The sequence below is a fragment of the Dreissena polymorpha genome, chromosome 3 (assembly GCF_020536995.1).
Source record: "Dreissena polymorpha isolate Duluth1 chromosome 3, UMN_Dpol_1.0, whole genome shotgun sequence".
Taxonomy (NCBI): domain Eukaryota; kingdom Metazoa; phylum Mollusca; class Bivalvia; order Myida; family Dreissenidae; genus Dreissena; species Dreissena polymorpha.
The window spans coordinates 144,634,060-144,659,711 of NC_068357.1; the positions used below are offsets into that span (position 1 = coordinate 144,634,060).

The following is a 25,652-nucleotide window of genomic DNA, read 5'->3' on the forward strand; positions in this document are numbered from 1 at the left end:
ACTCCACAAAGTTGTTGCCACTTATTCGTGGCTTAAAAACCGTCTGTTTTTCTGACCTTATTTATATGACAATCGTTGAAAAAAACTTACAACTGAATTAATGTCATTGACTATGTTATTACTTTTATTACTTAAGATTGTCTCAAAAAATTCTGATTTCACAATCAGGTCAACAAAAGGGATAACTTTCTGATAACAACAATCGTAAGTAAAAAGCAACATTGTTCAAAGTAATGTATGTCAATACACGACAAACATAATTAAATGAAATGCGTGCAAGTATACAATGTATGGTAACTTGTCAATGATGAAAACTAAGAAATGTGTTACAAGAATCATAGTGTACATTGCATAAAGTGAACACGAAAATGGAACTCGTACAAATGATCTAAAAAGCGGCATGCCCTTGCCATTTGTATACAAATTGGCATAAAAAATATCAAAATAGTATTCTCTTGCAATTTTTTTAGAAAAGATAATAGTTTAGATAGATTCTACCAGTGGATCTTTTAACATTTCCATTTTATTTCTCTCCTACCCTAACTGGGAATCTGTCTGTTACATGTTAGTAAAGCTCGATTGGTCATTGTTAGCTCAGATACTACTTTATCATGTATCATGGGTGTTCTTAAGTATACTTGAATGTACCCTGGGTATGGAAAATTTACTTAAACATACCTGGCCAATTTGAGACTGTGCTGGAGTTTTATTCCCGCCCAAAATCTAATGTTAGCATTAGAGTTACTAGGTACATTTTAGTATATTTTCCATATCCATATACGTACTTAAAAGTACCCGGGGTACATAAAGGTAGTACCTGAGCCGACAACGACCCTAACCCTAACAATAGTCACAATCGCGATCTCAAGATATAGTCATCGAAGCCTGACACAATAGTCACAATCGCGATCTCAAGATATAGTCATCGATGCCTGACACAATAGTCACAATCGCGATCTCAAGATATAGTCATCGATGCCCATACATTCACAGATAATCTTGCAGGTATAGTATACTACAAAGTACCCGGGGATCAGAAATGTACTAAAATGAAGGGGTTTATTTGGACTCCACAAAGTTGTTGCCACTTATTCGTGGCTTAAAAACCGTCTGTTTTTCTGACCTTATTTATATGACAATCGTTGAAAAAAACTTACAACTGAATTAATGTCATTGACTATGTTATTACTTTTATTACTTAAGATTGTCTCAAAAAATTCTGATTTCACAATCAGGTCAACAAAAGGGATAACTTTCTGATAACAACAATCGTAAGTAAAAAGCAACATTGTTCGAAGTAATTTATGTCAATACACGACAAACATAATTAAATGAAATGCGTGCAAATATACAATGTATGGTAACTTGTCAATGATGAAAACTAAGAAATGTGTTACAAGAATCATTGTGTACATTGCATAAAGTGAACACGAAAATGGAACTCGTACAAATGATCTCAAAAGCGGCATGCCCTTGCCATTTGTATACAAATTGGCATAAAAAATATCAAAATAGTATTCTCTTGCAATTTTTTTAGAAAAATAATAGTTTAGATAGATTCTACCAGTGGATCTTTTAACATTTCCATTTTATTTCTCTCCTACCCTAACTGGGAATCTGTCTGTTACATGTTAGTAAAGCTCGATTGGTCATTGTTAGCTCAGATACTACTTTATCATGTATCATGGGTGTTCTTAAGTATACTTGAATGTACCCTGGGTATGGAAAATTTACTTAAACATACCTGGCCAATTTGAGACTGTGCTGGAGTTTTATTCCCGCCCAAAATCTAATGTTAGCATTAGAGTTACTAGGTACATTTTAGTATATTTTCCATATCCATATACTTAAAAGTACCCGGGGTACATAAAGGTAGTACCTGTGCCGACAACGACCCTAACCCTAACAATAGTCACAATCGCGATCTCAAGATATAGTCATCGAAGCCTGACACAATAGTCACAATCGCGATCTCAAGATATAGTCATCGATGCCTGACACAATAGTCACAATCGCGATCTCAAGATATAGTCATCGATGCCCATGCATTCACAGATAATCTTGCAGGTATAGTATACTACAAAGTACCCGGGGATCAGAAATGCACTAAAATGAAGGGGTTTATTTGGACTCCACAAAGTTGTTGCCACTTATTCGTGGCTTAAAAACCGTCTGTTTTTCTGACCTTATTTATATGACAATCGTTGAAAAAAACTTACAACTGAATTAATGTCATTGACTATGTTATTACTTTTATTACTTAAGATTGTCTCAAAAAATTCTGATTTCACAATCAGGTCAACAAAAGGGATAACTTTCTGATAACAACAATCGTAAGTAAAAAGCAACATTGTTCAAAGTAATGTATGTCAATACACGACAAACATAATTAAATGAAATGCGTGCAAATATACAATGTATGGTAACTTGTCAATGATGAAAACTAAGAAATGTGTTACAAGAATCATTGTGTACATTGCATAAAGTGAACACGAAAATGGAACTCGTACAAATGATCTCAAAAGCGGCATGCCCTTGCCATTTGTATACAAATTGGCATAAAAAATATCAAAATAGTATTCTCTTGCAATTTTTTTAGAAAAATAATAGTTTAGATAGATTCTACCAGTGGATCTTTTAACATTTCCATTTTATTTCTCTCCTACCCTAACTGGGAATCTGTCTGTTACATGTTAGTAAAGCTCGATTGGTCATTGTTAGCTCAGATACTACTTTATCATGTATCATGGGTGTTCTTAAGTATACTTGAATGTACCCTGGGTATGGAAAATTTACTTAAACATACCTGGCCAATTTGAGACTGTGCTGGAGTTTTATTCCCGCCCAAAATCTAATGTTAGCATTAGAGTTACTAGGTACATTTTAGTATATTTTCCATATCCATATACTTAAAAGTACCCGGGGTACATAAAGGTAGTACCTGTGCCGACAACGACCCTAACCCTAACAATAGTAACAATCGCGATCTCAAGATATAGTCATCGAAGCCTGATACAATAGTCACAATCGCGATCTCAAGATATAGTCATCGATGCCTGACACAATAGTCACAATCGCGATCTCAAGATATAGTCATCGATGCCCATGCATTCACAGATAATCTTGCAGGTATAGTATACTACAAAGTACCCGGGGATCAGAAATGTACTAAAATGAAGGGGTTTATTTGGACTCCACAAAGTTGTTGCCACTTATTCGTGGCTTAAAAACCGTCTGTTTTTCTGACCTTATTTATATGACAATCGTTGAAAAAAACTTACAACTGAATTAATGTCATTGACTATGTTATTACTTTTATTACTTAAGATTGTCTCAAAAAATTCTGATTTCACAATCAGGTCAACAAAAGGGATAACTTTCTGATAACAACAATCGTAAGTAAAAAGCAACATTGTTAAAAGTAATGTATGTCAATACACGACAAACATAATTAAATGAAATGCGTGCAAATATACAATGTATGGTAACTTGTCAATGATGAAAACTAAGAAATGTGTAACAAGAATCATAGTGTACATTGCATAAAGTGAACACGAAAATGGAACTTGTACAAATGATCTCAAAAGCGGCATGCCCTTGCTATTTGTATACAAATTGGCATAAAAAATATCAAAATAGTATTCTCTTGCAATTTTTTTAGAAAAGATAATAGTTTAGATAGATTCTACCAGTGGATCTTTTAACATTTCCATTTTATTTTTCTCCTACCCTAACTGGGAATCTGTCTGTTACATGTTAGTAAAGCTCAATTGGTCATTGTTAGCTTGAATGCTTGAATGTACCCTGGGTACGGAAAATTTACTTAAGCATACCTGGCCAATTTGAGACTGTGCTGGAGTTTAATTCCCGCCCAAAATCTAATGTAAGCATTACAGTTACTAGGTACATTTTAGTTTATTTTCCATATCCAAATACTTAAAAGAACCCGGGGTACATGAAGGTAGTACCTGAGCCGACAACGACCAATGAAACAGTAAATGAACAGTCAACATCTACAGTACACAAATTATCTTCACTACTGAACACTTGCCTTTGTAAACATCTTAAGTAAATAGTAATATTCATTATATACTTATCCCATTAACATACATGACATTCTGTAACAACCGTTTAAAAAATAAGTTTGATTCAATGTAAATGTGAAGTTTTTGTAATGCATTACATTATTAAACTACCATTTTAAAAAGGCAACAACAATATCAATAGGTATCAACTAAAGAAATGAACACATTCATGATATGTCACTCAATGTAATACACATTTAAATGTATAAAATGTTTCAATAAACATTTGCATTAACAATATGTTTGTTATGAAAAGATTTAAACAAGAGGGCCTGAAAGGCCCAAAGTCGCTCACCTGAGATTCAAAGGAACTGACCAGTTCTGTGCAGCCCAAGATGTCATTGGAACAAAATGTTCTTACCAACTTTCATGACTAGTGAACACCCTGGCAGCCACCTTTTTCAACAGACCAGAACCATTTTCATACACATCCAAGATATCATTTAAACAAATATACTGACACAGTTTCATGAAGATTCATAAGTCCATATGAGGAAAAATGCCCTGCCCACTGGTGGCCGTGTTTTTCAAGCAATTGGAACCATTTTTGAACTTGTCCAAAATATCATTGGGACAAATCTTCTGACAAAGTTTCATGATGAACGTACAATAAATACGGCTTCTAGAGTGTTAACAAAGTTTAACTATAGCTATATTAGGAAAAATGCCACGCCCCCTTGGAGGCCATGTTTTTCCACCAACCAGAACCATTTTCGAACTCATCCAAGATATCATTGCAACAAATCATCTGACCAAATTTCATGATGATCGCACAATAAATGTGGCCTCTAGAGTGTTAACAAGGTTTTACAAAGCATGATATATAGCTATATTAGGAAAAATGCCCCGCCCCCTGGTGGCCATGTTTTTTAAGCAACCGAAACCATTTTCAAACTCATCCAAGATATCATTAGGACAAATCTTTTGATCAAGTTTCATGAAGATCTTAAACTTAAATGTGGCCTCTAGAGTGTGAACAAGGTTTTACTATAGCCATATAAGGAAAAATGCCCCGCCCCCTGGCGGCCATGTTTTTCAACCAATGGGCATCATTTTTTAACTTGTCCAAGATATTATTGGGATGAATCTTCTGACCAAGTTTCATGAAGATCAGACAATAAATGTGGACTCTAGAGTGTTAACAAGATTTTACTATAGCCATATATAGCCATATAAGGAAAAATGCCCCGCCCCTTGGCAGCCATGTTTTTCAAGCAAACGTAACAATTTTCAAACTCATCCAAGATATCATTGAGACCAATCTTCTGACCAAATTTCATGAAGATTGGACAATAAACGTTGCCTCTAGAGTGTTCACAAGGTTTTACTAAAGCCATATAAGGAAAAAAATGCCCCGCCCCTTGGCAGCCATGTTTTTCTAGCAAACGTAACCATTTTCGAACTCATCCAAGATATCATACAGACCAATCTTCTGACCAAATTTCATGAAGAGTGTTAACAAGGTTTTACTATAGCCATATAAGGAAAACTGCCCCGCCCTCTGGTGGCCATGTTTTTTCACCGATCTGGACCATTTTCAAACTCGTCCAAGATATCAATGAAACCAATGTTTTGACCAAGTTTCATGATGATTGGGCAAAAATTGTGACTTCTAGAGTGTTCACAAGGTTTCTCTATAGCCATATTAGGAAAACTGCCCCGCCCCTTGGCGGCCATGTTTTTCAACAGACCAGAACCATTTTTGAACTTAACCAACATATCATTTAGACAAACATTTTGACAAGGTTACATGAAGATTGGGCATCAAATGTGACTTCTACAGTGTTCACAAGGTTTTTCTTTTTTTTGACCTAGTGACCTAGTTTTTGACCCAGCATGACCCAGTTTTGAACTCAGTCGAGGTATCAATGGGACAAATGTTCTGACCAAATTTCATGAAGATCAGACAATAAATGTGGCATCCAGAGTGTTCACAAGGCAAAATGTTGACGACGCATGACGGACAAAAGGCGATCACAAAAGCTCACCATAAGCACGTTGTGCTCAGGTGAGCTAAAAATGCAAATATAACAAATACACAGTTTCTATCAGCACCATATTTTTTATAATATACATATTTCTAGACTGTTTTTTTCTGGACATTTACACGTCTGATTAACAATCCATCCAACCATCCATACATTGTGTCACACCGGTCTTACTGACGTAGTGACGTCACCATCTATGTATAGAATGACCATCCATATACAATAATTTTAATAGAGTTGTATTATATATATTTGTATACTAATAAAAAAACACTATTTATTGTATAATCAGGTAAATTTAATGAACACATTAATTTACATTTCACTAAATAAAAATGAGCACAACAGAAATCATTATGAACACAATAAGGTCATGTAATTGTTTTGAAATAAAAAACAATAATAAATTGATTAACTTTGTTTTAAGAAGAGATTCCTAAAACTCAGATTAATTTCAGATTAATGTTCAAATGCAAATGTTTTTGTTTTTTTAAATTTACATTTAACAATCTTTGAAAATGGTTTTCCATTAAGGTTTATTTTGTTTTATTATTCCTGAAACCATGAAATTAAACAAAGCGTTCCATCTGTATTTGAAGCCTCTATCTCACTCACAGATCCCTAGAAACATAATTGTTTCTTAACTCTCAGTTCAATAGCTACTATCAATATCTCGCTTTCAGTTCCAAAGCAAACATATACACGACTCACTCTTGGTACCCTAGCAATATCTATTTCTTTTATACCTAATGATAAAATATGACATTTCTGCAGTGAAATAACAGCAGTGAAAATAAACAAATTGTTTTTTTTACTGGTGAAAAAAACACATTTTCGGAACTCCTTTTTCTTTTTTCAGATTATCACAAATAATTATATATACATTTTCTATGAACATGAGTGAATTAAAATGGACATTCCACTGAATCCAACAACTTATCTTTTTTTTAATGCTTTTTCACCGTTTATTTACATTTTAAAAGAGTTAAACTGGAGAATTTTGTTGGTATAATGAAGTCATTTCGTCACACTAATGATGTCATTTTGTGTTTTGAAATGTATTGAGGCACGCCACAGGAGAAATGGTAACTTTTCAGCGAAAGGGAAACAATTGTTTATTACTTTCTTGAAAAAGGGGCATAAAAGAAACAGATTTTTTTTTCATGTCAGTGTAAGATCTTTTGTTATTTCACTCGTGATCATAGAAAAATAAAATTTTCACTCGTGACTGCGCCGCTTGTGAAAATATATTTTCTATGATCATTTGTGAAATAACAAACAATCTTACACTGACATGAACAAATATCCTCTATCTCTTAAAGTAAATCCATATTTAACAAACAGTTCCTTAGTATCTTTATCTCAGACTTCTCTAGCAACACATCTCACAATTCCCTAACATCATATCCCAATCTCACTCTGGTTCCCTGTGGTTCATCCTCTGACACCAGTACATGTAGACGCGCTGGGTCCACTGACTCCAGTACTTCTCCACGATCCTCTGACTCATCACGTGAACAGTTGCCGGCTCACCGCTAGGGTAGGCAATCACCAGGGCACCATGGGTCACCTCTGTCAACTGCACATAAATCAGGATGCGTATTTAAGTTATTTGCTTTTTTAAAATAAAATTAAAGAATAATATAATACATATGCATTTGTGCAATTCTTGATATTTTTTTAGGTCACCAAAAAATGGAACAGGAAATGAAATGGTTATTTTTTTAACAAGTTGTTTATGATACAAGTTTAAGCAATTGATGTTTAAAATACATGTAAAGCATGTTATGTCCTATAAATATTTTTGGGAGACAATAATCTTCTTAAGCCGTTTATTATGATACAATTTCAGAACACAAAAAAGTCCATGAAAAACACTTAATACCTAACCACTTTTTCATAAGACATTATACTTTTATTCAAATACAACTTTGTTCTCCTTTCCCTTAAAGAAAATCCTGTTGAAGTTCACTTTAACCAAACCATAATGAAATTACATTGATAATGTAACATTTCTATTATTTTGATTATATACATTTCTGAGTTTATACAAGCTAAAATAACATTTCAATAGCCAAAATTTGAGCTATTCCTTAGCATAAAAATAGCAATATTTTTGGCATTTGGAACAAAATCAAAGCAAAAGGAATAAAACCCCTGATTTAGATCAGTTTTGGTAGAAAACTGCATTATTTGATCTGGCCTATACGAAAACTTACATCGTGTTGTTTAAGAAGACTTGATCTGTTCACTGCCCCTATGTATGCTGCCACCTGGAGAGGGTTGTCGTAGGTGCTTGACAGTAGAGGCTTCGGCTTAGAAGAGGTTTTCCACTCTATCAGACACATTGTATTCCTTACAAAACAAAGTAACATCAAGTTTTACAATATGTACATTTGTTCACACATCCAGTACAACGCAACCAATTTAAAACCAACATTCATTGCATACATTGTTGTATTTGCTAAAATAACAATCAACAAGTAAAATATAAACTGTATATTTTAGTTTTAGAAATAAAGCAAAAACGTTGTTTCATATTACCCCAGTTTTGCAATACAATCAAATTTTCCTTTGTAGAAGATTTCTTGATGAACACAGTCTGTTTCAAGCATTTTAACATCCTTTATGTCCCCCAACATGTGTTGCACACTCTGCCAGTGTCCTTCACAGTTCTCTGATGGTGTAATATCTTCTACACCCTTCAATCTCATCTCAATACATTTGTGAAGACTTTCCCCAGTGTTTAACATTCCTAAAAAAACACAGTCTTAATATCATTATCAATAGTTATACCAATAATTTTGTATTTTACTTTTTAATGTTTATACATCAAAGTATTAAATTGTTAGCCTTAAAGAAATTATCAGTAGAAGAGTCTTTTAGTTTTTGAAAATCATTTTTTCTCTCAAACTATCTCAATACACATGTAAATAGGTAAAATTGAATCAATGACATTACCGGTACATCCTTCTTTTAATCTTATCTATCTGCCAGATGTTTCTATAGACTACAAACAAATTCACTTTTAACTAGAAATGGCGCGGCAGAGGCCAACGCGTATCCCCACGCCGCATGATTGACCAAGGGTCGCCCCAGGGTTAGTAATGTGGCCATGCATACTTGAGATTGACTGTATTGTCATAAGAGAGGTTCAGTAACAACAAGGCTATTGTAAAGCAATATTGTCCCCTACCGGCTCCACCATTTCCAGAAATTCCACCATTTTCCAAATTTATTTTTTTTGGTTGCCATAGCAACCACATATTTTGACGTAGGAACGAAATGAAATGACGTGCATAATGTCCATATTGCCATCTATTCATGTTGCAAGTTTCATGAAAAAATATTAAGAACTTTTAAAGTTATCGCAGGATCTAGAAAATCACCATTTGCAGCAGTATATCTAGTCTATTTGTTGCCATAGCAACCAGAATTTTTTACGTAGGAACAAAATGAAATGACGTGCATAATGCCCATATTGCCATCTATCCATGTTTCAAGTTTCATGAAAAAATATTAAAAACTTTGAAAGTTATCGCAGGATCCAGAAAAGTGTGACGGACAGACAGACTGACTGACGGACTGACAGACGGAGCGCGATCAGTAAGTCCCTTCCGGTGAAACCTGTAGGGGACAATTAGAAGTGAATCGGTGTAGAAATGCAAAAATTATAATAAAAGGCAATTTTGGGTGGGCGTGGCTTATGTGGGCGGGGCACCCCAGGGTTGGTAATGGGGCCATACATAGTTGAGATTGACCGCATTGTCATAAGAGAGGTTCAGTATCAATTTGAAGTAAATTGGTGTAGAAATGAAGAAATTATAGTAAAAGGCACTTTTGGATGGGCGTGGCCTATGTGGGCAGGGCATCCCAGGGTTAGTAATGGGACAATGCATGGTTCAGATTGCCTGTATTGTCATAAGAGAGGTTCAGTATCAATTTGAAGTGAATTCGTGTAGAATTGAAGAAATTATAGTAAAAGGCAATTTTAGGTGGGCGTGACCTAAGTGGGTGGGGCGCCCCAGGGTTGGTAATGGGGCCATGCATAGCTGAGATTGACCATATTGTCATAAGAGAAGTTCAGTATCAATTTGAAGTGAATTGGTGTAGAAATGAAGAAATCATAGTAAAATGCAATTTTGGGTGGGCGTGGCCTATGTGGGCGCCCCAGGGTTGGTAATGGTAAAGTCTTATAAAGGGAGAATATTCAAAATGTGTATTGTTAAACCCCTTGTGTAAAATTGACCTTGATATCAATTAGAAAACAAGGGCTGTTTGTAAAACATGCATGCCCCCCATATGGGCTGTCAGTTGTAGTGGAATGGATTGTGTGAATACGTTTTTTGTCACTGTGACCTTGACCTTTGACCTAGTGACCTGAAAATCAATAGGGGTCATCTGCCCGTGTTTTTCTATGGCAATTTCGGGGCGATATTCAGCCCCATTCACCTCAAAAAAGAGTATATATTTTCCCCCCATTTTGTAGAAAAAATCCCCTCCAAAAGTAAAAAAAAAAAAAAAAAAAAAAAAAAAAAATTTTTTTTTATTAAATAACTGTCTTATGATAAATATACAGGGCTCAACATTAATGGTTGTCCTATTTCCCCCTGGGAAGTAAAAGTTGGGTCTGGGCAAGTAATTTTATAATCTAGTTGTCTGCCAGGAAAAGTGCAAAAAAGAACAAAGAGCATTTAATTTAGACTTTAACTGCTGTAATCATTTTGTTAAATGTTCAAAAATAGAAAAGGTTTTGTGGTGTATCATTTTGGTTTATTAAACAATATGAGGTTTACAGTTGATGTGATATTTCATGTTTGGGCAAGTTGCTTTACTTTCAGTGCAAGTAGATTTTGGAAGTACTGGCCTGGTAGGGCAAGTTGGTTTTTCGGTTAATGTTGAGCCCTGATATATCTCAAATTTATTTCATAAACAACTTATAAAGTATATAACTATAATTAATATGATTTTGAATTATTATAAAGAGTTATATCAAGTTAGTTGTTCCCAAATCAGTTAATTTAACATGAATTGCATTTTTTTCCCAAAATGACCAGGGAAAGGCCTGATGTATCTATATTGTGTCAATATTCGTTGATAAAAACATTCCAATTTAGTCCATTTTATTGATAAAAAATGCTAAATTTTTCCATTTTATCGATTTAAAAAATCCCAATTAGACTCAAAATGGCTAGGAAAACTAAGACTGTGCATGAAGACTGAACTGTCTGAAACTAATGTTGAAACAAGAGCACCGCCTTGCGGGTGCAGACCGCTCATCTATTTTCTTTTTAAAGGTGAAGGGACTCTCATTTTCAATCACAAAGGAGGGAGGGGTGGAGTAAAGAGGGGTGTATAGTGTGGGAGCGTGGACATTTATTACATTATCTTCCAAAAATGCGGAAAAAAAATGCCAAAAAAATAATTTGGGGGGGGGGGGGGGGGGGATTCTTGGGTGCGATGGTTGGATGGTATTTCAAACATAAAATAATAAAAATAAATATATGTGTTTTGTAACCGTTTCAAAAAAAAATAATTTGGGGGTGGGGTGGGGGGGGGGGGGGGGGGTGTAGTGTTAGAGTGTGGTGGTCATTTGTGAGATGATCTTAAAAAAAAAAAAAAAAAGGGGGGAGGGGGTAATTCGGGGGGGGGGGGGAGGGGGAGGGGGGGGGTATTCTTGGGTGCAATGGTTGGACGGTATTTCAAACATAAAATAATAAAAATAAATATTTGTGTTTTTTAACCGTTTCAAACAAAAAAAAATTGGGGGGGGGGGGCAGGGGTGGGGGGGGGGGGGGTATAGTATAGTGTAAGGGTGTGGTGGTCATTTGTGAGATGATCTTAAAAAAAAAAAATAAAAAAAAAAAATAATTTAGGGGGGGGGGGATTCGGGGAGGGGGGGATTGGGGGGGGGTATAGTATAGTATAGTGTGAGGGTGTGGTGGTCATTTGTGAGATGATCTTAAAAAAAAGGGGGGGAATTCGGGGGGGGGGGGGGGGGGGGAGGACACGGGGGATGGTTTGGGTGGAGTCTATTGTGGTATGTCAGGTAAGAGTAGTTTTGTCAAAGTATCAATCAAATCTAATCATTAATAAAGAAGTTATGGCATTTTTAGCAAAATTTATTAATTTGACCTTGAGAGTCAAGGTCATTCAAAGGTCAAGGTAAAATTCAACTTGCAGGGGTGTCAATTGTCCCAAATTTGAAATCCGGAAAATTAAGCCGAGAGTCTGAGGCCGTAGGATAAAGGGAAGAGAGGCCCCCCCACCGAGCCCTAGCTTATTGTTCTTTTCTTATAGTCTTTCTAGGTGCAATTTCTGGTGAGTACAATGCAAAATATTATAAACCAAACCATCCGTAACACCGCATGTGTAAATGTCATTCTTAACAAATGATATTAAGAACTTCAAAATTAAATTAAAATCGACAAACCAAATCAAAAACGCCTGTCCGAAAACATGTCCCGATACATCATTTGCAAATGAAATAAATATGCATATCGTTTGACTGCAGAAAATGTAAACCAGTAACCAGTAATCTAGCAAATACGCAGTCAATAAATAATTTGATTAACATATTGTTTTAAAATGATATTGCAGTGCTTTACTTTGTAAGTTACTGCTCATGTCAGTGCCAGCCGCTTACCAATCAAAAATCAATAAATAAAATCGGTACCAAGCGCAAATGTCCGGAATGCCGACGATGCTATAACAATATTCGTTTTGAAATGATCCCGCACTAAAAGAATTTTGTCCCTACCCCCACCCCCCTTAAACAAACTCATCGGATTTACATTCACCTCAAAATCAACCCTGGACGGCTCAAATCCGGATTTCCGGAATAATCCGGAAAATTGACACCCCTGAACTTGCCAGGTACAGTAACCTCATTATAGCATGAAAGTATTTGAAGTTTGAAAGCAATAGCCTTGATACTTTAGAAGTAAAGTTGATCGAAACACAAAATTTAACCATATATTCAAAGTTACTAAGTCAAAAAAGGGCAATAATTCTGTAAAAATGACAACCAGAGTTATGCAACTTGTCCTTTTACTGTACCCTTATGATAGTTTGTGAGTGTTCCAAGAATGAAAGCAATATCTATGATACTTTAGGGGTAAAGTGGACCAAAACACAAAACTTAACAAAATTTTCAATTTTCTAAGTATAAAGGGCCCATAATTCCGTCCAAATGCCAGTCAGAGTTACATAACTTTGCCTGCACAGTCCCCTTATGATAGTTAATAAGTGTTGCAAGTATGAAAGCAATAGCTTTGATACTGTAGGAATAAAGTGGACCTAAACACAAAACTTAACCAAATTTTCAATTTATTAAGTATAAAAAGGGCACATAATTCTGTCAAAATGCCAGTCAGAGTTACATTACTTTGCCTGCACAGTCCCCTTATGATAGTTAGTAAGTGTTGCAAGTATGAAAGCAATAGCTTTGATACTTAAGGAATAAAATGGACCAAAACACAAAACTTAACCAAAATTTTCAATTTTCTTAGTATAAAAAGGGCACATAATTCTGTCAAATTGCACGCCAGAGTTATCTAACTTTGCCTACCAAGTCCCTCATGATAGTAAGTAAGTGTACCAAGTTTGAATACAACAGCATTGATAATTTCTGAGAAAAATGGACCTAAACGCAAAACTTAACCGGACGCCGACGCCAACGCCGCCGCCGACGCCAAGGTGATGACAATAGCTCATTTTTTTTTTCAAAAAATAGATGAGCTTAAAATCATTGATATATATTCAAGAAAAAGGACAAAGACATTCAGCTGTGCATATTACATTCATGCATACATATAATTAATATCATTACATATAAAAGAGTAAATTTTTATTTTCCCCTTTTCCTAAAAAACGACGCGTTTTTCTCCTTTGGACGGGCCCTGCCACCAATCCCCTATAGGTAAAAAAAACAAACTCTGTCTGCCAGTCATGATAAAAGTTCCTATGAAGTTTCATGATCCTAGACATAAGCATTCTTTGAGTTATCATCCGGAAACCATTTTACTGTTTCCAGTCACTGTGACCTTGACCTTTGACCTAGTGACCTGAAAATCCATAGGGGTCATCTGCCAGTCATGATCAATGTTCCTATAAAGTTTCATGATCCGAGGTGTAAGCATTCTTGAGTTATCATCCGGAACCGTTTTACTGTTTCGAGTCACTGTGACCTTGACCTTTGACCTAGTGACCTGAAAATCATTAGGGGTCATCTGCCAGTCATGATCAATGTACCTATGAAGTATCATGATCCTAGGCGTAAGCATTCTTGAGTTATCATCAGGAAACCATTTTATTATTTCAAGTCACTGTGACCTTGACCTTTGACCTAGTGACCTGAAAATCAATAATGGTCATCTGTCAGTCATGATCAATGTACCTATGAAGTTTAATGATCCGAGGCCTAAGCGTTCTTGAGTTATCATCCAGAAACCATTTTACTATTTCAAGTCACTGTGACCTTGACCTTTGACCTAGTGACCTGAAAATCAATAGGGGTCATCTGCCAGTCATGATCAATGTACCTATGAAGTTTCATGATCCTAGGCCTAAGCATTTTTGAGTTATCATCCGGAAACCTGTGCAAAACTATATACCCCCTCTTCTTTAAAGGGGGGCATAAAAAAGTCTGATAAAGAGAGACAACTCAAAATCAAAATGTGCATTGTTACTGATTGTTCATAGTTACACAGTTGTTTCAAAATCAATCTATTTTTAGTTGTGGCGACCTAGACCTTGGAGATATTGACGTTATTCTTTCGTGCAACACACCGTCTAATGATGGTGAACAAATGTGCAAAATGATTTTAAAATCTCACAATGAATCACATAGTAATGGCCCGGACAAGCTCATTTATGGCCATTTTTGACCTTCAAACTCAAATTGTGACCTTGACCTTGGAGATATCGACGTAATTCTTTCAAGCGACACACCGTCTAATTATGGTGAACAAATGCGCCAAATGATTTTAAAATCTGACAATGAACGACAAAGTTATTGCCAGGACAAGCTCATTTATGGCCTTTTATGACCTTCAAACTCAAATTGTGACCTTGACCTTGGAGATATCGCCATAATTCTTTCGCGCGACACACCGTCTAATGATGGCGAACAAATGTGCCAAATGATTTTAAAATCTGACAATGAACAACAGAGTTATGGCCCGGATAAGCTTGTCCCGCCCGCCAGCCAGCCTGCCCGCCGACATTGGCCAATCTACTAACCAGTTTTTTTCTTCGAAAAACCTGGTTAAAAATCTCTGACCCGGCCCCACCCTAACCCCCATAACTTTTGAACCAAGGGTTAGATCAAAATTCCAAATAGTGCAGGGTGGCTCATATGCTCATAGCTACCATGTGTGTAAGTTTCAAGGTTTTAGTGCTAATATTGTAGGAGGAGATAGTGGCCAGGACGGACGGCGGAGATAACCACAATATTCCCAGGCTTTTAAAAAGCAGAGCGTTTTATCAAGTTCACCTCGCTCTACCAACGCCGTGTGAACACTCGCTAGCAGAAAAAAACCCGCGGAGGGAGCGCGTTTTTTGGGGAAAACGCGTGGAGTGTACTGTACCAACCCTGGGGCGCCCCGCCCACCCCAAATTGACTTTTACCATAATTTCTTCATTTCTACACCGATTCACTTCTAATTGATACTGAACTTCTTTTATGACAATACGGTCAATCTCAACTATGCATGGCCCCATTACCAACTCTGGGGCGCCCCTGGGTCAAACATGCGGCGTGGGGATACGCGTCTGCCTCTGCCATGCCATTTCTAGTTAATTTTAAAATCATCACTATTTAATTTATATAATTTTAACAAACCTTTTTTAAACTCTTGAAACTGTGCATCTCCACCCAATTCTTTTGTTTTTTCCAACTGCCAATTTTTCAATACTTCCTGCTGTTTTTTGCTTTGAGTTGCAGTAATAATAGTTGAGACTGATGGTAAATAACCAATTTCAAGGTCTTCTATAATGTCTTTGAACTCTTGTAACTTACATGTGTCTATATTTGCATTGGCATACACTGACATGTCAAGAATACATGTAAAACATTCAGGATGATTTATAGCTTTTTTAGAAAATTGTGCATTGTTATTACTGTCCGGTGTATACACTTTATTGCCTACATTTGTTGTTGCAACTGTCTGCAAATCTGTGATTATGTCTGTATTGTTTTCCTCTGTTGAAATCTCATTTGATTTGTTGCTAGATTTGAGTTTAGTTTCTTTCTTTTTTGATGAAGATGTTGTCTTCTGCTTATTTTGTTTCACAATATCATTTATATTAAACGTCGATGAAAAATAGCGGCAAAGCCAATGGTTTTCACTTCTTGACAACAATTGAATACGATTTAAGAGCATCAAGCTTTTAATGTAAGATTGATTCATGATCAAAGCTTAGTAAATGTATAATTTAAGTTTATATCTGGATTTCATTTATTAAACCGCATACCGAGTTCCTACAAACAACGTAAACTTGCAAGGGAAATAATATTCTAAACATTGGCTGATAATACACATGTAATCTATATTTTAGCCCACATAATATAGTTTAAAAAGCGGTTTCAAATAGAATGTTTTAAAAGAGCTTCTCAATGAGTAAAACTTGCAGTTTTATTGCAAAATTTAGCAGACCAATTTTCTCTGCACATCGCGAAATCGTGTAAGAGTAATTTTGCCACAAATAGACAATGAGGCAAAGTAAAAAATAAAAGAAAGCAGACGGTCACTTTGCACCTTGTTGGTCCATTACAGATGCCATACAGTGAAAAAGATCCCGGGGGGGGGGGGGGGGGGGGGGAGGTAACTTCCCAAAGTTTTGGGTAGGGGTGTCCCGCTGAGACTTCCGAAATGTGACCCATTTTTAACTCGGGCTATGGCAAAAGAGGTCAACCCAGTAGGAAGATGTACCAAAAAGTGTGTAGTGTGTGACATGTTAGCAAGGGCCCAGGGGGTTGCACAACCGTGGAGGAGTGGGTGGAGTGACGATTACCAAAAGGCAGATCTGTGAGTCATGGAACGTCATCTATGGAATAAACTGTATCCAATGTGACAAAATGGTCTATGTGGGAGAGACATCACGCTCACTAAAAGAACGGTTAAAGGAGCATGAGGCAGATACTAGGCACCACAAAAGCAAACCTGTTGCTGAACATTTTAACTCCAAAGACCATGGTATTTTGCAAACTATTCGGGACGATTCGGATTACTACCGCAAAATAAAAGAACTTAACTGGATTCGATTATTAAAGACAGAAGTTCCAAATGGTCTAAACACAAAGGCAGCTTCAGATTTAGTATGGCAAGATTACAAGCGATAATATAGACCAATACGAGATTCATGTACACAATTTGAATAGCAATGTATTAGTGGGTATATGGGTATGTGTATATAAATATATATATGTATGTATGTGTGTATGTATGTATACAAGTAGGTGTTTATATGTAAATCTGTAATTATATGTGCAAATATATAAGTGGGTATGTTCATGTGTGAATGTATGCGTATACATGTATATGTGTGCATATGTATTAACACAATACATAATAATTTTACTTCAATTAAAAAAATGGGATTGGAATTATTATGATTAATTAATTAATGTTCATAAATATAGCCAATAATAATTAATGTTGAGATATGGTATTAATATTTGTGGCTTCAACATAAGAATTTTGATTGTGTGAATATTATTTTTAGGCTGAAACAGTCAATATCTGTATTATTATTATAGTATAGTAGTGAAATTACAATGGGCAAAAATTTCTGATCAAATATAGAAATTATACAACAATTTGTCATCAGCATGTAATTTATTTATTTATTTTGGCGCAAATGTATATCACATAATAATGTATATCTGTATTATTATTATTATAGTATAGTAGTGAAATTACAATGGGCAAAAATTTCTGATCAAATATAGAAATTATACAACAATTTGTCATCAGCATGTAATTTATTTATTTATTTTGGCGCAAATGTATATCACATAAAATTACACCTCAGAGATATTGGTCCTTCTATATCTATATGACCGGTTTCAGTCTGTAAAATGCGATAGAGGAATCTAATAGTATATGGACCGGTCACTTTTTTATTTTATGGACCGTTCGGGGTTACACACCACTAAATGTGCACTGTGTTGAAGCGTTTTATTTAACAGCATAGAAAATAATTCAGCATTAACAAGAGTAAAAAAAAACTTAATTTAGAATAAACGACACGCTGACCTCAATGCCAACGTTAACATCCAATGTTTATAACAGTTAAGTCAAAACGATATTCACTTCCATTTTCTATTCTTTCATCCCCGTATCGAAACTTATTTTAAAGCACACTATTTTATTGTATTCCTTTCGAAGTTAACATTATGCATAATAAACACACAATCCGAAATACGTTTGGCATTCGTTCGATGCCTTACACAAACAACTAACTGTTAAAAAAACACCACGTCCGATATATCCTTAACATCCAGAGAATTTAGCTCCAACTGGAATGTTTCGTCAGAGAAACTACGTCACACGATATACGTCATCGTTTGCGCATTCAATTGCATGAAAAATAAAAGTACGGAAAGATGGTACAACACTGTACAATGATACAGGGGACACTCTTCGGTGTTATATAAGAAATAGTAAACTCCACTTCGGTCCCAATGGCATTTTAGTGACCAGCCAGGCAGCCAAAAAATGTATACGGTTTGTGGCTGCCAAGCTGGTCACTATAATGCCATAGGGACCTCAGTGGGGTTTACTATTTCTTAAATAATGTATGACGTCATGACGTAATATCCTGTCTATTTTGACGTTGAATAACATTTATTGTATTGATATATAAAACGATTATAACTATGTAGGAAATTCATATTTGTAAACTTATTAGAAAAAATATTAGAAAAAAGAGTGTCTTTTGCTATGAAAATATATATCTTTTTCCCTACTGGATATTAAACTGAGTAGAGCTATATGCATTTATATACAAGCAAATTTCCTATTTCAATATCCATATCTATACTTAGATGCACAAAACCATAGATCTACCCATTTCTATAATTTTAGTCGAAAAACACACCCCATAAAATCGGCACATCCCTGTATACCCGTATATAGGAAGTTACCCCCCCCCCCCCCCCGGGAAAAAGACGTAAAAGAAATGTTTATACTCAATCAATGTATATAAACATGTTATTCATGTGCATACTCTGTCGGCATGTGTGATAACGTCATGAAACAGCATGATTCATATAGATCTGCGAATAGGGATATTCATTTTTAATGTTTACACAAATGGGCATATATGAGCGAACAGGAAAACGGACGTTTCACTAACATCAAAATCATAAACAACGTAGACATTTCAAACTACAAGACAATTAAGTAGATCTATCACACATTTATGTCGAGTGTTTTTAAAAACCAAAAATATATTTAAGATTAATAGTTTTCATTCATTTGTATTTCATAACGCACATGGATGTTACAAACCAGCTAGCACACTACATAGAGTCGATATTGGCCAGATATTAACCGCACATCACGAAACGATCTACCAATGTTTTTAATGGTAGCTGTAATGTTGTGATCCAACTAGAAAATAGTATCGAGTAAAGTCGAGATACAGAGCGAATATTGATACAAAATACACGCTATTCACTTTTTTGCTGGTATAGCTGCATGGACAGTGAGCGACAGTTACAAAATTAATTGAAGTAATAAAGGGTATACAACGGCGAAAAACACCTGTCTCGATATAAAACGGCGAAAAATACATGTCTCGGCATGGAAGTCGCCACGTTCTGGTCCTATATAGGCTTCATGTCATTTTCACTTTGCATAACCTTTACCAAAGGGAGGTTCGACCGATATGGTATTCGACATTGGGCCGACATTGTTTATATTTATACAAATCGAAGGCAGTTCATACGTCAAAGTATACACACTTCGTTTATGTAGGTCAGCGTTGAAGCGATAGACGGCCTTAGCAGTTGACAGTTATTTTAACAAATACGAATCATGTGGAATAGAATGAATGACGGAGAAATGAATAAATAAATGAATGTAATTATGAACGAACAAATTAATAAATGAATGAATGATAAAAGGAAGGAAGGAACGACTCAAACTATCACACGAACTAACGGCTATTTTAACCGTTCCGCCGACTCTGGGGGATAACAATAAAGCTGCACCCTTAAACGGTCAGATAAACCAATATTCTAGTATATGAACAACAAATATTGGCATAATGTGCAAAAGGTGAAAGACGTACATGCAGCTTAATCAGTTAGGTTAACTTAAATATACAGCAAAAATAAAATAGCGAATTGACCTGCTAAAAGCAAGTAAACAGATATGAAACCAGTGGAGCTGCGGTCTTAAATCGTCAGATACTAGTATATCGTCAGAAGATATATATATAAAATAAATATTGGCCTTCATAACAGGAATTGGTAGAAGTAGGAAGACTTCATGCAACCTTAAATTGTCAGTTAAATATAAATTGTACAGCGAAACAACTAAAGTAGAATAAGAAATAGTACCGGTAAAGGAGTCAGCAATCATGAAGTAAAGCAATATAGTTGCGGACATTAACAACATAAAGGATATTTACAACAAATATTGGTCTAAATAACAGACATTTGTAAAAGGCGAATGACTACCCGCAGCCTTAAACTGTCAACTAAAACATAAACAATACAGCAAAACAACATACATTAATAGTGTAAGTGTAAAGTGTAAGCAATCAAGTAGTAAAACAACGAAGCTGCAGCCTTAAACCTACAGACAGCCAATGAAATATGTATAACAAATATTGGCATGAAGTACAAGAACCAAAAAGAGGTGAACGACTACCTGAAGCCTTTAACTTTCATTAACATTTAATGTACAACAACGCGACAAAAGAGTTATTAAGAAAATGTACTGGTAAAGGAGTAATCTATCATGTAATACACAATACAGCAATGGAGCTGCAACCTCAAACCGTCAAACAACATAGTATATATATATATATATATATATATATACATATATATATATATATATATATATATATATATATATATATATATATATATATATATATATATATATATATATATTTATATATATATATATCAATATATAAATATATAGTATATATATTCTATTTAACTTTGGTAACTTTGGTGAACGTTTAATGCTTAAACATTTTACGACTACATGTAGTTTTTCACCTTTTTACCGGTGCATTAATTGAAAGCCAATATTTGTTGAATATATCTTTTTTATTGCATGGATGTTTAAGGCCGCAATATTGTTTTACCTCTAAATTACTTGCTGTCTTAGCGGTACATGCTTTTTTTTACTTTTATCGCGTTGTCGTACATTTGAAGTTTCCCTGACAGTTTATGACTGCAGGTATTCTTTCACTTCTTTACTCATACTTCTTTAAGCAAGCATTTTTACATATTCATCTCCTTGGATGTCTATCAGTTTAAGGCCACAGCTTCACTATTTTACTTTATGATTTCTTGCTATATTAACTATATTTACCGGTTACATTTTGTATTTTTCTGCTGACGTGTTGCTTGAAATTTCATGTTAACCTGACAATTTAAGGATTGAGGTAGTCTTTTGTATGTCACATATGTTATTAAGGTCAATATTTGTTGTATATATCTCCCATGTTGTCTGACTGCTAAAGGCTGCAGTACCATTGCTTAAGTACATGACTGCTAACTCCTTTACCAGTATATTCTCTTACTTTACTTTTGTTGTTATGCCGTACACTTTTTGAATACCGAATAGTTTTAGGGTTCATGTAGTCTTCCATCTTAAACCGTTGGCTGCTTATAAGGCCGAAAGTTTTGTTGTTTATATCTCAAGTTGTAACAAGCAAATTCGTTGAATTGATATCCCCCGCAAATATGCTTCTGGACACAAAAGTATTATATTTGACACTAAAAAAGATTTTTTTTAAAGATACAAAGGGCCATAACTCCGTTATTAACAGATGGTGTACAATGCCATTTGGCGTGCATCATCCTCTTATCCATATATATACTCATACCAAGTTTTAATGAAATCTGTCCAAGCACTTCCAAGATATGGCTCCGGACACAAAAGTGCCGGATGGACGGACGGAAAGACGGACGGAAAGACGGACGGACGGACGGCCAACGCCAAAACAATATCCCTCCGCCTAAGGCGGGGGATAATTAAGCAAAACGAAGAATTAACTGAACAAGTAAGCAGCCTAACAAAAAAGCTATACATCATGGAAGTCAAGCTAACGGAATCGTAAAAAAACACGAGACTCTTGAGCAGAGCGTCAAGAAGGAAAACCTGAAAGTATTCAATATTGAAGACGATGGCAACGAAACCCAGACACAAACCGCAGCGAAACTACTTGACGTTGTAACATTATGCTAACTCCTTTACCAATATGTTCTCATATTTTACTTGTGTTGTTTTGCGTAAAATGTTTGGTAACCGAACAGTTTAAGGGTGCATGTAGTCTTCCACCTTCAACCGATGGCTGCTAATAAGGCCGATATTTTTTTATATCTCATGTTGTAAAAAGCAAAACGAAGAATGAACTGAACAAGTAAGCAGCCTAACATAAAAGCTAAACATCATGGAAGTCCATTGCTAACGGAATCGTCAAAATGACACTAGGATCTTGAGCGACACGTCAAGAAGGAGAACCTGAAAGTTTTCTATATTGAAAACGATGGCAACAAAACCCAGACACAAACCGAAGTAAAACTACTTGAGGTTATCAAAAGGCAGTTGGGTCTTTTAGAAAATTAGAACTCTTTTGACTTTGCATACCGTCTTTCAAGTAAATCGGCAACGAGATCAGTTCTAATAAAGTGTGCAAATATGAAGGTAAGAGATAGAATCATGGCGCAATTCCGGTCCAAAAGGAAAGCTGGAGAAAAGGACAAATTCGAGTTAGCGAGAAATTTCTCGAGTATGTGATGAAATCTCGGTTGAAACTATTTTGAAACGAGTTTTTCAAAGAATGCCTAGATAGTGATAAAAACGCTTTCTTTGTAATGACCATCTAGAAGTCGATGGTGTGATATGCATATATGATGACGTAAACAAACAACGGCTCGAGGTTACTGGTAATGGCATATATGATTCCGGCCAAAGCTCAAATACACCAACGCAAGAAAATTTCAAATTGTGCTCTATAAACATCCAGCAGCTGCGCTGGCATATTGACGATTGGATATTAAAGCAATACTGGGAGTAATGTGATATTGATTGTATATGCAAAACATGGCAGCTGAAAATGACAACAGAATGTGTATAGTATTAAAATGAGTAGCACTTTTTATTAGTCTGTTCATGATAATATAATACAACAATATTTCATGGATAACTGGTTGGAATGTACTATATAAGAACATTTATTTGTGCTACTTATGTCTGGCACTAGGCAACAAGCTATGTTTGCATTAGGTAAATATCTTTACGTTGCATATACGTTACGGGCATGTTGACTGTAACTGAAGTCAAACTCGCATACTGTTGACAGTTTGTGCGAAACGGTTCCACTCATAAATGTGCTACTAAATAATTTTATAACACCCGCCTCCGATATTGGTTTAAATACATTTAAATGACGCTTAAATGTTTGATTATATATCTGCATGTTTAAGCAGAACTCCATTTTACTGAACGCGTCTCACCATTACTATCGTTTATATTGTATACAATGTCAATGATGATTCTTGCATGTATGTTTGTATTTTGGGCCGAAGACCTTTCAGTACAATAAACCTATTGTTATTGGTATTGTTTTACGGTTTAAGGTCGAGGCTCCTTTTCTTTTCTACACGATTGCTGACTCTTACCAGTACATGGTATTTTTACTTGTGTCGTGTTGTTGTACATTTAATGTTAATCTGACAGTTTAAGGCTGTAGGTAGTCGTTTGATTTTGAATGTATTTATATGAAATTAATTATTTAAAACCAAGCACAGCGTTGATTAAATACGTATCCATGTACATGGGTCAAGTATTTAATAACACTGACGTTAAGGAAAAACGACATTTAAGCGGTTCTACTGAAACCGACCTAAAATGTATGTATATTTATCACCGAGGAGTAAGCAGTAAGCATATGTGCACGTTTGGCAGACAATATCGCGAGCAGCGCCGATTTTGCAATGACGTTTAAATCGGAAGTAAATTATTTAACAAAAGCCATACCTCAAGAAGACCGACATGTTTGTTGTCAGCAACCGCGGTCAAATTTGGCCAAATGTGTATTGGGTTTACGATAACAGCTCGATTAATATCACGTGAGATTAAAAATACGTGGGACTACTTTTATACCAACATTATCAATGGAGGAAATGTTATTTTGGACTAAGTCTATCAGGAGAGAAATTCCTGTTCTTATCCAATACATTTAAACAAAGATTGAGTGATTGTAAGATACAGAACTAGAAATCATAAGGAATTTTCCTTTATTTGAAACCTTCATAATTTCTTAATTAAAGTCAACTCCAGAGACATATATCTATCCATCTATTATAAATTTTTTTTATTAAATATACCTAAGAAAGGCAGATATATATTTGATTTGGTAAAATATGAAGCATTATGTTAAACATTTATGCCACCTTTTGCAAATTTCCGAGGCAAAAAAGCTTAACGCATTGTTTAGTTTGTAAATGAAACAATCTTATCGAAAGATGCTGGTTATAAATAATGTTACACATCTCAATATGTAACATATTTTTGTCTTGTTTTATGCTGTAGTTTTGCTCGATTGCCTTTCTTTACAAAAAACTCTTATCTTGTCGTGGTTTGTCTTGCCTTACAAACTGTAAAGCTAACACACGAATACAAATTAATAAAAATAAAAATAACTATAATTATTATATTCATGGGTAGTTACCATTATGAGTAGTAGTACTAGAATCTAGAATGCAATCAATATAATTATTGCGTTCTCAACAGTGTATTATGTGAGTGACAACATTTTAATTTATGTATGTCTTACTCTATAAAAATATGTGCAACCACGCGACAAAATAACTATCGCAAAGGAAAGTTCCCTGATAATGTTGTAGAACCCTTTTCCCATTGTGTATGTATGGAACAAATGTATATATTTGAACACTGTCATTATTTTCTTTTGGAAATAAAATAAAGTAATACCAGTTGCTTAATGGCGTGTGTGCACGGCTTTACTTGATTTTGTTTATTGACGACAATGTTGCAACCAACAATATTTTCTAAAAAAAATCCGTGTGAAATAAATGCATCAATTATTATCTTGTAAATAGCTTAATCCGTATGCGTTGGAACACTCTTCGGTAGTTTTCTTTTAAACAGGATACACGTTATTAAAATGTATCGATTGCGATCTAAACATTTATATTTAAAAATGCGATAATTAAAGAGAATTGAGCGAATTTCTGGTGAACTCTTAATAGCAGATTCAAGCTAGGCTACGAATTAGAAAAAAAAGCAGTACAATTTATTTGTAATTATTTAAAATTATGTTTTACATTAGCAACAAATGCCCAATATCACAATAT

The 25,652-nt window shown here is 35.1% G+C and overlaps 1 protein-coding gene across 2 annotated transcripts; it reads right to left on the bottom strand.

Annotated features, from left to right (window-relative positions):
- Window positions 1-111: 111 nt before the first annotated feature.
- Window positions 112-16,754, bottom strand: LOC127871846 (mitochondrial genome maintenance exonuclease 1-like). Of its 2 annotated transcripts, XM_052415100.1 has the most exons (5): window positions 16,732-16,746; window positions 15,918-16,556; window positions 8,618-8,828; window positions 8,293-8,428; window positions 112-7,652 (listed from the first exon to the last, which is right to left on the bottom strand). In XM_052415100.1, exons 2-5 carry the CDS (start codon window positions 16,483-16,485, stop codon window positions 7,488-7,490), a joined length of 1,080 nt encoding a protein of 359 aa, XP_052271060.1. In that variant the 5' UTR covers window positions 16,486-16,556; window positions 16,732-16,746; the 3' UTR covers window positions 112-7,487. The 2 variants fall into 2 exon arrangements, with proteins under 2 accessions (XP_052271060.1, XP_052271059.1); XM_052415099.1 differs by having other exon boundaries at window positions 15,918-16,754.
- Window positions 16,755-25,652: the final 8,898 nt, after the last annotated feature.